Here is a 13922-nt window from a genome sequence, read left to right as displayed (position 1 = left end):
CATCAAAATACTATTCCAAAATACATTTTGGACAAAAAAAAGGGGCTCAAACATTAGAATTGACCAAGAGCGCAAGTCCCATCCTAAAACTTTCTTGATCATGATGTTAAAAATCAATCAGGTTTGGATCACACGGGAAACAGACTTCGATGATGCGCAAGGCGGATAACTATAAACAAGTTTTCAATTCACCGCGCATAAATACAAAATCATGTAGCCAAGTTGACACGCATATTTCTGCATTCTAATTTTTACTAAATATAGATTCTCACGGCGTAAGAATATTCACATCTTCTTGAGTTGCATAAACTTAGTATTCCCAAACGTTCAACAAGCCTGCAAAAGTATCAGATGCAGATTTTTAGTTAGTACACACTACAAATTTCTAGAGCAACAGCTCAATCTATCACGCCTAGAGGTACATTGTTCCCTTTTGCCAGTCTATACTTCATCTTTTTATAAGGCAACCGTATAATGACTACGTTATGCATCCATCTTTCTTGTGGTTAGCCACTCAACTTTCAGACGAACCATCAACGCTACTTATAAAACAGAAAATTTCCATCATTATTGTTTTCAGGTTAGAACTGGGAGAAGAATATTTACGACTGGAGATCCTACATTGCTTACAAACTTTGGTTACCATGCCGTACTGTGATAGTAGTTCCCATATCCAGCAAACTAGACAGACTACCATATATTAAGCTCTCGTTTGGTAGTCATTTTTTTTCAAAATGCATTTTTCTCTCTCTTCTTTTCAACCATACATTCTTTATTAAAATAATATCACACATAAATCAAAAAATCTTCCTTATTTCTCAACCATACATTTCATATCAATTTACTATTCTAAAATGTATTTTTACATAAAAATGCTTTTCAAACACCCCTTAACACCCCCATCAGAGTAGGAGGGACATACTTCAGATTGGGAAGTAAAATTGTTGCAGAAAAGCAGACAACAGATCAGGGTTGGTTTCTACCCCGAATCTCTACTCTTAGTCTGGATAGAAGTAAAAAAGAAGACTTGGCAAAAAATCAGTACAAGTCATTCACGAGATTCCAGTTGGGCAAACCTTATACAATCTGAGTTGTCATCCTGCCAGAGATTGGATTGAGAAACATACCATGTCTGTGGCAATATACGCTTCCTTGTTGCCTACTCTATCACAGAAGCATAGGCATTTCTGCACGACCTGGTTGAGTTGTAGGGGGCAATTTAATCAAAGGTTTCAGGGATTCCATGATGCTAGCAAAGGAGGGACGTTTCCATGGCTCACTGCAGTATTATTGGTCAAAGTGAGTAAAGAGAAAATTATGCACAACTCTACGATAGTCAATGTTAGAAAACTCCAATTTCAACTGTCTAGTAAGAACTGTATCTGATGCTGTGATTTAAGTTAATCCGAGTTAAATAATATTTTAACGAACCAATTAAAAATATTACAGGTTAGAGGTTCAGACGAGTTTGAAGGGAAACTGGTGTCAGCAAAATACCAGTGCTTATGTACTAGCAGGTGAGTAAATAAATCTATGAAGGGAGAGGAGAATTGAAAAGGGGGTGTAAGCTGAAATGATAGAATGGTAAACCACTTTAAAGTAAGTCCAAGATGGAAATAACATGACAATTTTAAGCTCAATTTGGTAGGATTAAAACTCAGCTCAAATTTTCATTCATTGCCAAGGTTCTATAGAAACAAATCCAACAGCATACTCACTAAAACAAACTTAGGCTTTCCCAAAAACCACAAAAGCAGATGAAACCAGTAACTGCCACTCACTTTGCCCAACAGGCTTCAATTATGGCTGCTACTTGAGGATTCACATCATGAGGAATTTCAAGCCGTTTACCCTTAAAACCAACAGCCGCTACAACCTATAATAAGAAGAGTTACAAGTAAGACTCATCATCTAAATAAATTCAAGCAAATTACTGAAAGAAATAACAAACGACAACAGGACCATAGACTAGAAAATTGCAATGACTCGATGGTGAAGTGCAGAAAGGGTTAGAAGAACTGAAGATTATGAAGGATGATTTGTTACAATTGCAAAATTGAAACTTCACTACAGTTCATTCAAAATAGTATTATGCATGCTAAACATAAGAAGATTAACAGAAAATTCTACAATGGTGCATACATTTATAAAAGCAGTACATTGATGATAAAGATAAGAAGCAAAATGTGCAAATAAACGTTACTTGAAAAGTACATAAGAGGACTATAGTGAAAAATATCACATCTACTATATTAACACGGAGCTTTATCTATATACAGTCCTGGCACCATGATTTTAGCAAATTCAGCACTGTTCTTTTTCCATTTTTAATTATTTGCAGAGGAGGGCGGAAATCTTCAGCACCACGTGTGTCACCTGTAATGGCCAAAGGCACAGCACCCATGCACTCATTTTATTGTAACCAAAACCAAAAATCAAAGCACGACTCTTATCAAGTCAATAACTGGGTAAAGCAACCAGCGATGAAGGTTGCACATTTGAAGAAGCAAAAAGTGTGTCCAAAGAGGCCAAGACAGCAATTAACAACAACAATATACAGACTGTGTTCAAGGCTAACACACGACTTGCATTAGGTTGAGTATCTGGCCTTCTATTCAATGTCTTAATTTTCATCCAACTTCTTAGTAATTTCTCAGAAAATTATGATCCATTTAAAAGTCGATCCATCATAAAACGTGAATTTGTTTTTACCCACTTTCATGATATCATTATTTTACATCTTATACTTACCTAATAAATTAAATATTTTCATAAAGATAAATTGGAGTAAGTTAAGCCGGAACTACTTAAACTCTTATGCATTTGATTTTTACATTTGTTAATCCAATAAGGTGTGGCAGCAGGATGCTGCTGTAACAATTTATTAAATTTAAATCTTTGAAATACAATAATAATTGCCGATTTACGTTTAGAATTTTACAAGTTCTCATACTAGAATACCCTTCCCACGTAAACCCAACTTGATATACATATTTGGCCAGCCACAGCAACAAAGATATGCGGCTTATTTTCCATTGTTTACAATTTTATCAAAGAATATGGTTCCCAATTTACAAACCTGTGGTGAATTCAAATTACTCCATGGTTGCTGCAATGTTGCCAGCTCCCACAAAATCACTCCAAAACTGTATACATCTGATTTTTCATTTGACGGCTCATCACGAAGAACTTCAGGTGCCATCCACTCAGGCTATCAAAACAGAAGAAAGATATTCGTCAAGATCAGCTGCAAATTAAGGCATCAGATTTTTGAATCTTAAAGCAAATGAACTTACAGTTCCAGCAGCTGTCTTTGATGAAAGAAAAGTGTTCGCTTTTAAACGGGAAAGACCAAAATCACAGACCTGGTGGAATACATTGGGGAAGGTAATGATATGTACATGTACATTGATAATTAGAAAAATATAAAACAAATACTTCAATGACATTCAAAAAACTTGACATGGAAAAGAACAAGCTAGAAGTAGAATGCCTTGAATAGACAAGTATGAATGTTTGATATCTACTAGCTTCATTAGAAGATTGGAGTGACAATCAGAGAAGGAGATACAGTTAATGGGAGATTCCGGAGATTTTCCAAGGAATAAGATTGCTCTAGAAAGGAAGATAATGATTAATTATGCTCTGAAAACAGAATGTCTTAGCATACTATTGTGGTGGATAATTATACAATCCGCCACATTAATTTTTTGTCAATTTTGGAGGGAAAAAAAATATATATTCCTCGCAGTGAAGACTTTTTTTGTACATGAGATGCACTTCATGGTGCCATATGAATTGAACTTTATCATACCATAGAGAACCCAGATTTCCAATTCATTAGCACCACTGAAAACTTGTATGCTTCATAAAAATAAAATATTGCAGATATGTTCAACATTGTAGAACTTTCACAAAAAGCTATTATAGCTCCCAAATCACCATACCAAATGCTTCACAAAATAGTTATCTAAGTCATCAAGCATAATATAAGATAAACATATAATCATCATCTTACCTTCACTGTATATTTTTTGTCAACTAAAAGATTAGGAGATTTCAAGTCTCGATGAACAATGGGAGGATTGCATTTATGAAGATAGTTCATCCCCTTTGCCTGTACAAATAATATAATATGTCAAGCACAAAAGATCGGTGTACGTTTTCGTGCGCGCGCTCATGTGTGTGCACGTGCGTGTGTGTGAGAGAGAGAGAGAGAGAGGATGTTACAGCACCAAACCAATGAATTAGAGGATGTGAATGCATACCACATCATAAGCCATGCACAACCGGCGCCTCTCATTCAACGCTTCTCTTGCAGTGGGATCACGCATAAGTACATATAAACTACCTCTGAGAATGAAAAGAGTAAAACCATAGCACCAGTCAGCAAAAAAAACTGTACAAGGCAGTTTCATATATAATAATTAATGTCTGGGAAGTTAGTGACAAAAATATAAGAATACTTCGATAAATATTCAGTGACTATGGACAAGTTTGGTGGCTCTGTAACAGCACCCATTAAAAGCACAATATTTGGATGGCGCAATCGTTTCATAATCGCAACCTAAACAAAAAAATGGAGCTAATTAATCAATCCAACGTGCAATCAAAATCAAAGGAGAAGAATGAGAGGAAGCTAACATGTACCTCCTGTAAAAATTCCTTGAATCGCTCCCCATGAAAGTCTTGTTCCATGAGAATCTTCACAGCAACTTCCTGAAAAATACCAGCTTTTGTAAGATTAAAACTGTTGAAATTAAAGGCAGATCATGTAATGGAAGGAAACTGAATATTTTCACACAATAAGTTACTTTTACCAAATTGCAACAATAATGAATTGAAACCGAACATAATCAGGATGGTGAATGAAGGGGCACAAAACAACAAACTACACTTTGTTTGAAAATAAAATTATAGATATCTTACACAGCCATTCCACTCAGCAAGATGAACTGTCCCAAAGGAACCTGCGAAGACAAACAAGCCACCTTATGAGATCCACAAGTTGAACAATTTAAAAATTCTCCTATCTCCAAAAGATGATATCGTAATATGGAACCTGCACATAGCATTGCTTCTGAAGAAGCCAAAAAAAAGTACCTGATCCAATTGTCCCCTTCAAAACAAGATCACTTCGTGGAATGACCAGACCCTCGAAATCAAATGCAAGTTCTCCACTTGATTTAGATGGAAATACTGTACCTCGTTCAACAAATTTCACTTCTCTGCTAGGGTTTTTCCTAGGTCCTGGCATTGCAATAAGTGGTTGAACATCGTTATGCACAATCGGAGGTATATCCTTTGGAGGGTCTGAGTCTTTAATTACATCCTGAGGATTAGACAGCTGGGAAAACAATAGTTCTTTATCAAGAACCTTTATCCAGGAATTTGTTGGAAATTGTGATAACTGAGAAATTCCATCTTGATTGCTTGAGCTAGCCTGAGGGCTCATTCTATCCATGTACAGAAATTCTGGTTGTTTACGATATGTGGAGCCCTTCGTATCGCCTTCAATAACAATTCCAGCTGTCACAAAGAGCAAATTTTCTGATTCATAATTCAACCAAACCACACTAGTAGGAAGGTCATCAGTCTTCACTATTAAGTGCAATGTAAATTGTTAAAAAAATACAGAATGGTATTACATCTCTGAATTATACATATATGTAAGAGCATCACCACCAAGTAGAATACATGGAATTCCGAAGCTTTTGAACAAGGCAAAACACATTGAAATTACATTCACATTCATAGTAGTAATTAAAAACAACAAAGAATTTTGTACTGTGCCACTCAAAGAAACTCAGCTTTTGGCATACAACACATATATCTGTGCCGTTCTCCCTTAATTGTCCAATTGGCGATGACATGCTTGAAAAGATAAAAAAATTTAGGCAAAAAAGCCAGATGCAATTGGGCCAAAATCCAAGCAACGTAAAGAGAACCTGAATATTCATCAGATATGAAATGTAAACCCATTACTAGGACAATTTTGAGACAATATGATTAGCTTATACACAAATTGGTCCCCAAAAAGAAAGATCTCGCTATAATGTTTGTCTAAAGGCGAGGTTCCTGAACTTTACCAATCAAAAGCCAGTTATCTTAGATAAGAAATGAACACCAAAGGATAATAGAGATGATTACCTGCTGAAGAATCATCAAACACAAGATTAAGCATTCGCAAGTCTGAGAAATACTGTCTGGCCAGCAACTTAAAATCAACAGTAGGTTCAACAGGTTTGAAACGTGGAAAGCGCAGTGGTGAAAAAATTGAGATGGAAGAAGGACCATTTAACAACGCATCCGGATCAGATAAGCTTCCGGGCTTCTCCACCAAATCAACAAGATACTCCCTGTGATGTCAATGGAATCATAATTATATCATCTAACCCATTTTGTACACCTTTCACTATGTTAATAGGAATAGATTTAGAACATTTTGAATTAAATTATAGCAATGCTACATAACATGGCTAACCAATTGACACCCTAGAACTCAAAAGTAGTTCCCGTACGCCTCAGAGAAGCGAAACAATTGAGAAAAAGGAAAGCATGGCTCGTTTAGACATCACAGTCAGCCCCTCATAAACTATAAACATATTGGATATACAAACACTGAAATATAACTCTTAGCTAAATTAGTCAATCCCGTAATTAGAATGTAGCCCTTAAAATGGTACTCTATCTCGCCAGATTCAATGTTGCAATTAAAAGAAGATACCTTGCGAATACAATTATTTCCATCAGGTTAAGTAGCTCTTAATTTTTATCTCAACACAAATGATGACAATACTATAAGTCATAAGATATACCTGTCGAGTCCAAATCGAACAAGACACGAGGATGCATCATCTCTTGTACAATAATTACATCCTTTGGCAATTCGACAGGGTAAGCCAATGATGTCTGATAAAACCTGCAGAAATCATATTCCAAATGCAAATTAGAAATCCAATACTCTACAGGCATCTAAAGCAAAAGTGGAAACTAGCTTCCTAGAGAATAAGATTTTACATGCTCTCACAAAAATAGGGTAAGTGGAGGGAAGAGAAATAATCTCCCTCTAGAAGCAACACAATTGGGATCTTTAAAGGAGGAATGTGATACGGAAAAACCCAATAACAATGTGATGATGATAACTTTTCCATGGCTATACAAATTCATAGGTAAAATACAGGTATCTATATGACCCCAAAATTAGCAACTTCATCAAATTATAGATATCCAACCAAACAATATATTTCAGAAAACAGTATCAAAACCTACTTTGAATAGCAGTGCACGGTGTCTGCAAAGTCCAACAGACAGGCTACCTATAGGGAGCACAATCGATCCCAAGCAATCCTTCAAGTCATTGCTACGCTCTTTCCAGTTGGTAAACAAGTCATCTTCGCCACTGGATGCTGCACACCTTTAGAAAGCAAGAAAGGTCAATTACAACAAGAATAAGATATATGAACTTGATTTTTAAAATAGGATATGCTAAAGCTCACCCCATACGATTGCAAACTAGATTTGCAAGCTGGACAACAATTTCCTTTGTGTTCATGCAACTAGAGGACACATTATGGGTCCAATTTTGCAGCTCTTTCAAGCTGGAATCACTACGTCTATCCACTGAAATGACTTCAATAGATGATAAAGCGGAAGGATCCATAATCTTTAATGATTCAAGTGATGGAATATGGCCACTTTCTTGAAGATCGGAGCAGACAGTCCAAACATAAGGATCCATTCCATGAATTGAGTAAAACCCATCGGGAACTTTGTCAAAATATGATAAACAACCATTTACCTGATGCAATATAGAAAAGAATGAAAAGATTCAAATCATACTAGCCAGATAAATCAAACCAAAATCTAATGCAATCTTTACCTCATTCTCGTATTCTACATTACAAAAAAGCCAAAAGGATGCAAAGCAGCTTCGGAAGATTAAGGCACAAATTGCGCGGTGCATAGGATAATCCCTTGAGACCAATTAATATTACTTTTTTCTTTTCCAATCACGAAGGTAAATATCTAAAGTTCCAAAGGTATAAGGCACGTATTCCCGTAGAACATTTCACTAAATATAGATGAGTAAAATACTGGAATTGCAATTACGCTAGTTTAAATGCATGCCCTGTGTACACTTGACCCTTGTATAGTTAATGGCAGGGCCGGTCTTGTGATTGTCGGGGCCCGAGGCGAAGTTAAAAAATTAGACCCCCAAAATCAACGTAAATACAAAATTTAACGATATATTATGCAACATATTGTTAACTTAAAACTTAATATTAAAACAACAAACAAATATCTCAATCATCTCACAATTAATGAAAAAACTATTTTCCTTTTCCTTTTCCTTCTTAAAAATAAAAAAAAATAAAAAAATAAAAAACTTTGAACCAAAATAGGCCCTTTGTGCTTTTGGGCCTGAGGCACGGGCCTCATTTGCCTGTGCCCATGACCGGCCCTGGTTAATGGTCAATAAATTTGATACTCATCGGTATTATAAGTAGAGGTTTTCCATAGTGATAATTAAATTCTATACCTTACCATTAATAGATTGCCACAAAGATTCTTTAATACTAGTACGATTCGTGTAATATACCTTTTTTCCAAAAATGAGATCCTCAAAAGTATTGCCAATTCACGGGGCATATAATAGGTCTGACTGATATTGAGATACATTTCACGGAACATTCATTTTCACGAAGCTTAAGTAGCATGCTGATCGGTCATCCCTAAAAGCCCACATTTGCTTCCTCCTCAACAAGTCCACCATTCTACCTCCACAAACCACTAATTTTCCATATATTGTTTTATTAATTCCAACATATTCCACCAATTTAGGTCCAAAACATTTTCTCCATTCCCCAAACCTCGCGGTTTCAGGTTAGGGGTGAAAGCTCTCATTTAGCATACAATCATATTTCACTATGCCCATACATCATAATACACAACTAAATGCAAAAAAATACATAAAGAAAGCCTCCTCAGAGTCTGCAATTCTATTTCAAAAGTAACAGAAAGTGTTACCCAGAACCGATGGGACATGGTCTCGGCAGAGGCAAGTGAAGAAGAAGCTCGCGATGCCAACTCATCAGGCACAGGATCCAAGAAATTGGGGTCATCAGCGGAGGCAGCTGTCGAGGACAAGCGAAGAGTCAAAGCCAACTGCAATTGGTAACTCTCCTCCGTCTGCTGCGCCCAGCTCTTGGAAGACCACGAGCCTCCTCGACTGCCACCTGACTTACCCCTTAATCCGCCGCTTCCTCCATTGCTCAAATGGCCGTAAGACGCCATCTCGGGGTTTGAAGGAATTGAAGGAACGTAGTAGTCTCCCGAGATCGAGCTATCACCAAAACTACTCCCACTCGACTGTCTCTGCAGGCCGATCGACGGTGGGAACAACGCCGCTCCGATCCGACTCTGCGGAGGCTGCGGTAATAATGGGTCGTCAGGAATTTGACTTAACAAAGTATAATTTGATCGTCTACCTGGCATTTCCATCACATACCAAATTGCAAAAAATTTAACTCAAAACCCTAAAACTGCCATAGGTGGAGCTCTAGGATTTTTTTTTTCCTTCTGTTATGGTCGGAAAGTAAGAATGTCTCCGTTTAACGGTGCGGTGTAATCATGATATTGTATTTAAGCCATGTTTGCTCCATTTCATAAAATTCATTTTCCTTTAAATTTATTTTCACTCACAACTTTTATTAATTTTATCAAAATCTATTAAAATTTTATTTTTTTAACTAAATCAAACAAGGACTTAATAATAAACATCTAAAAAAATAACAATTAAAGAATTTTTATTTATTTTTGATACATGTCAATGTTATAACTGTAAATACTAAATCGTCATCTAGAGCTGATTTGCTATGTTACTGGACATTTGTTTTATGGGTTCATTTACGAATTCTATGCTAATCAAATATAAGACGAGCTGATACAAGAAGATAAAAATTTACCGATAATTATTTGATAAAATAGCTCGGGGAGTTAGTTGTGTTGGCATTTTTATAGAAATAGGCTATGCCCCTGCTTGTTTCTCATTTTTGAAAGAATGAGAATGAAAAATATAATTGTTACGGGTCCACACAAGAGATAGAAATTCAAATTTGGTGACTTGATGTGATAAATAACGATCATATTTTTTATTTTAATAAGAAAAGAATGGAATCAAACAGGGACGTATGTTACATTTCTCTTGACGTAAAATTAAAGTGAGAGAGTAGATGATGACAAACGAAGAGATGCTGTAGGCACCAGTCCAATTAATCTGAAAAGAGGACTTATAGTACATGGAAGCTTCATTCACACCCATAACAATGCAGGGATCAAAAGTCATCCCTGATCGTTTTCAATTGTCACTTTTACCGTGAGTATAGTAAAGTATAATATATAATCCCTGTTTGATAAGAATTAAAATAATTTTTTTTTAAGTAAATTTTAATAAAAATTAATGACATTTATGATTGAAAAATCGTGAATTCCATAAAATATGTGATTAAAATTAATTGTTAACTTTGACTTAAATTAAATTCTAGACCTTATTTAGCATAATGACATTCTTTTGCTGCCATTTCAAAGCCAGAACGACCCATTTGCACTTGTATGGCACAAAGCATTAGCCACTAGAAATTTGTAGTTGTAACGACGGACTTTCATATGAAAAATTGCTAAACACGAGAAAAATCAGAAAAGTCAAGGGCACCAACGGATATGGGGTCACTGTGGGAACGGGGTCGTCGGTGAAGGGGGTGGGCATTTGTAAAGGAGTAGTCGTCTCCCTGCCAAGCCTTGTGGTTGTGGATGATTTCTTACCTCTGACATTAGGGTGTACTGATTTAATTCTGGGAATGAAGTGGTTGGGAACATTGAGACAAATGCAGGTGGATTGGGGGAGGTTGACGATGAAATTTAAGGTCGATGGGCGTGAGGTGTTACTGCAGGGAGAAACTAACCTGCAGAAGACCCAGGTCTCTATTAAGTCGATATTCAGAAACTTCAAGGAGGGTGACCAAGGGGTATTGTTGGAGCTGGGAAGTATGAGTTTGGGAAACGAAGAGAAAGTGAGCAAGGGCCCTGACGAGCTTATTGAAGTATTGCGGCGGCATCACCAAGTCTTCGAGTGGCCTAATGAGCTTCCCCCATCACGATCCCATGACCATGGGATTGTGCTCCAGGTGGGGGCAGTCCCGGTTAACGTTAGGCCATATCGTTATCCGAATTTCCAGAAGAATGAAATCGAGAAATTGGTGCAAAACATGCTGGAGGCTGGGATAATCCAACCCAGTTGCACCCATTCTCTAGCCCAATTTTGTTGGTAAAAAAGAAAGATGGGAGCTGGCGTTTTGTGTAGACTACCGAGCGTTAGAATTAGAAGGTATATAGGATAAAAATATGGAACTGGGGAGCTGCATATATATCATAAGAAAAAATTACTGGTGTTGGTGCCATTATTATAGTACAAGAAGCACGGCACAGAAAATTACCTTAATCCACAAGGTAAACTAAATGACAGGGCCACCAACAAATCCCCAAGATAATTACAGTGCCTTGCAATGCCCCTGGAAAGAGAGATGACTATATGTGTAAAAGATGATAAAGTATTGAATAATGTTATTTGCAGTCGCTCGCTGCGGCAGTCGCCTCCGAGCGTTGAACAAGGTCACCGTCCCAGATAGATTTCCTATACCAGTGATCGATGAATTGCTGGACGAACTTCATGGGGCAACCATTTTTTCAAAGCTGGATCTTAAATCGGGGTACCATCAGATAAGAATGAAACCGGATGATGTGTCAAAGACGGCTTTCCGTACTCACGAAGGCCACTACGAATTCCATGTCATGCCATTTGGGCTGACAAATGCGCCAGCAACATTCCAAAGTTTGATGAATGATGTATTACGATCCTATCTCAGAAAGTTTGTTCTGGTCTTTTTTGATGACATCTTAGTGTACAGTGCTTCGTTGAGGGAGCATCAGGAACATCTGGACATTGTTTTGGAATGCTTACAGCAACACAAGCTATACGTAAATGAGAAGAAGTGCACTTTTGGACAGCCTCAATTGGAATACTTGGGCCATCTAAGATCGGGACAAGGAGTATCAACGGATAAGTCTAAGATTGAGGCAATGTGCAGTTGGCCATCGCCTCGGAACCTTCGGGAGCTACGTGGATTTTTGGGGCTTACCGACTACTATCGACGTTTTGTAAAAGGATATGCTGAGATTGCTTGGCCACTTACCGAATTGTTGAAAAAGGACGGGTTTAACTGGAGTAAGGTGGCAGAGGATGCCTTCTACAAACTGAAGACAGCAATGACTGAAGTGCCCGTTCTTGCCTTACCCGACTTTTCCCAAATATTTGTGGTGGAAACCAATGCCTCGGGCCACGGATTGGGGGCTGTTTTAATGCAAGGACAGCATCCCATTGCCTACTTCAGCCAGGTGCTTCCGTTGAGTGCTAGACACAAATCAGTTTATGAGCAGGAATTGATGGCCATAGTGTTTTCCATTCAGAAGTGGCAGCACTATTTACTGGGCAGACATTTTATAGTAAGGGCTGATCAGCGAAGTCTGAAATTTCTTCTGGAGCAGCGCTTAGTTTGTAAAGAACATCAGAAATGGTTGACTAAACTCCTTGGTTTTGACTTGAAATTCAATATCGGCCTGGTATGGAAAATAGAGCTGCAAATGCCCTCTCAAGAATGGGACCCATAGTGAGTTTTCTGGAAATATCAAGGCCCCGGGTGTTAAAAGTGGATGAAGTAAAAGCAGCAGTAGCAAGGGACGAAGAGTAAGCAAAATCATTGCCCACATACAATCAGGTGGAGGGGACCAACCTGGCTATTCGGTGGTGGATGGGACTTTGTGTTACAAGGGCAGATTAGTGATACCCAAATCATCCCCATTCATTGAGAAGGTCCTACAGGAATATCACGACTCGGGAGTAGGTGGTCATTCGAGATATCTCAAAACTTACAAAAGGATAGCTGGAGAAATATATTGGAAGGGGATTAAGGGATATCAGGGAATTTGTGAGCCGCTGCAATGTGTGCCAGCAGAATAAGTACATGTCCTTATCTCCTCAAGGACTCTTGCAGCCGTTGCTGATTCCAAAGCCAGTGTGGGCTAACATTTCATTAGACTTCATCGAAGGGCTGCTCAAGTCTGAAGGGTGGGACACTCTTTTAGTAGTGGTCGATCGACTCAGCAAATATGGGCATTTCATTGGGTTAAAGCATCCCTTCACGGCACCCTTAGTGGCTAAAGTCTTCATACGAGAAGTTGTTAAGTTGCATGGAATTCCACAGTCTATTGTGTCAGACAGGGATCGAGTTTTTACGAGTAAGTTCTGGAAGGAGCTTTTTCGGGCTCAGGGGACAGTCCTTAAAAGGAGTACAGCCTACCATCCACAAACGGACGGCCAAACGGAGGTCGTCAATCGGTGTTTGGAGACATACTTGCGTTGTTTTACTTCAAGTAAGCCACGATCATGGGGGCAGTGGTTACCGTGGGCAGAATTTTGGTATAATACTTCTTTTCACACCGCCTTGAAGCAGACTCCCCTTCAGATTGTGTAAGGTTTTGATCCTCCGCCGGTTATGCCTTTTCAGAAGGGAATGACTGTAGTTTCCTCAATAGAACAATCCTTGGTCAGCAGGGATGAAGTCCTCCAGCACCTCAAGATGCAACTTTTGCGCGCCCAACAACGAATGAAGCAAGAAGCGATGGGCATCGCCGTGATCTCTAGTTGAAAGTTGGGGACTTGGTATATTTGAAATTGCATCCTTACCGTCAGAAGTCTGTGGCTCAGAGATCATCAGCAAAACTTTCTCCCAAATATTATGGGCCTTTTGAAGTTCAGGCCAAAGTGGGGCAGGTTGCTTACAAATTGAAACTTCCACCGGAGTCAG

The 13922-nt window shown here is 38.1% G+C and overlaps 1 protein-coding gene across 1 annotated transcript; it reads right to left on the bottom strand.

The window, feature by feature from the left end:
* On the bottom strand, window positions 1-9647 carry LOC111412761 (serine/threonine-protein kinase CTR1-like). The gene is made up of 16 exons (XM_023043678.1): window positions 9031-9647; window positions 7500-7801; window positions 7273-7417; window positions 6819-6922; window positions 6151-6359; window positions 5104-5529; window positions 4930-4970; window positions 4651-4719; window positions 4467-4567; window positions 4269-4353; window positions 4019-4117; window positions 3297-3365; window positions 3080-3211; window positions 1782-1876; window positions 1128-1279; window positions 1-336 (listed from the first exon to the last, which is right to left on the bottom strand). Exons 1-15 carry the CDS (start codon window positions 9502-9504, stop codon window positions 1168-1170), a joined length of 2463 nt encoding a protein of 820 aa, XP_022899446.1. The 5' UTR covers window positions 9505-9647; the 3' UTR covers window positions 1-336; window positions 1128-1167.
* Window positions 9648-13922: the final 4275 nt, after the last annotated feature.

The sequence above is a fragment of the Olea europaea genome, chromosome 2 (assembly GCF_002742605.1).
Source record: "Olea europaea var. sylvestris chromosome 2, O_europaea_v1, whole genome shotgun sequence".
In the NCBI taxonomy this organism is placed as follows: domain Eukaryota; kingdom Viridiplantae; phylum Streptophyta; class Magnoliopsida; order Lamiales; family Oleaceae; genus Olea; species Olea europaea.
Note: the sequence above shows the minus strand (reverse complement) of the source record. Positions and strands in the feature narration are given on the sequence as shown.

Bases quoted from the DNA above. Each gene is read 5' to 3' on its own strand.
- LOC111412761 (XM_023043678.1), bottom strand. From the start codon at position 9,504: ATGGAAATGCCAGGTAGACGATCAAATTATACTTTGTTAAGTCAAATT. The intron at 7,802-9,030 runs GTAACACTTTCT...ATATTGCATCAG, and splicing joins CCATGTCCCATCGGTTCTGG to GTAAATGGTTGTTTATCATA. The intron at 4,118-4,268 runs GTATGCATTCAC...TTATTTGTACAG, and splicing joins TGTGCATGGCTTATGATGTG to GCAAAGGGGATGAACTATCT.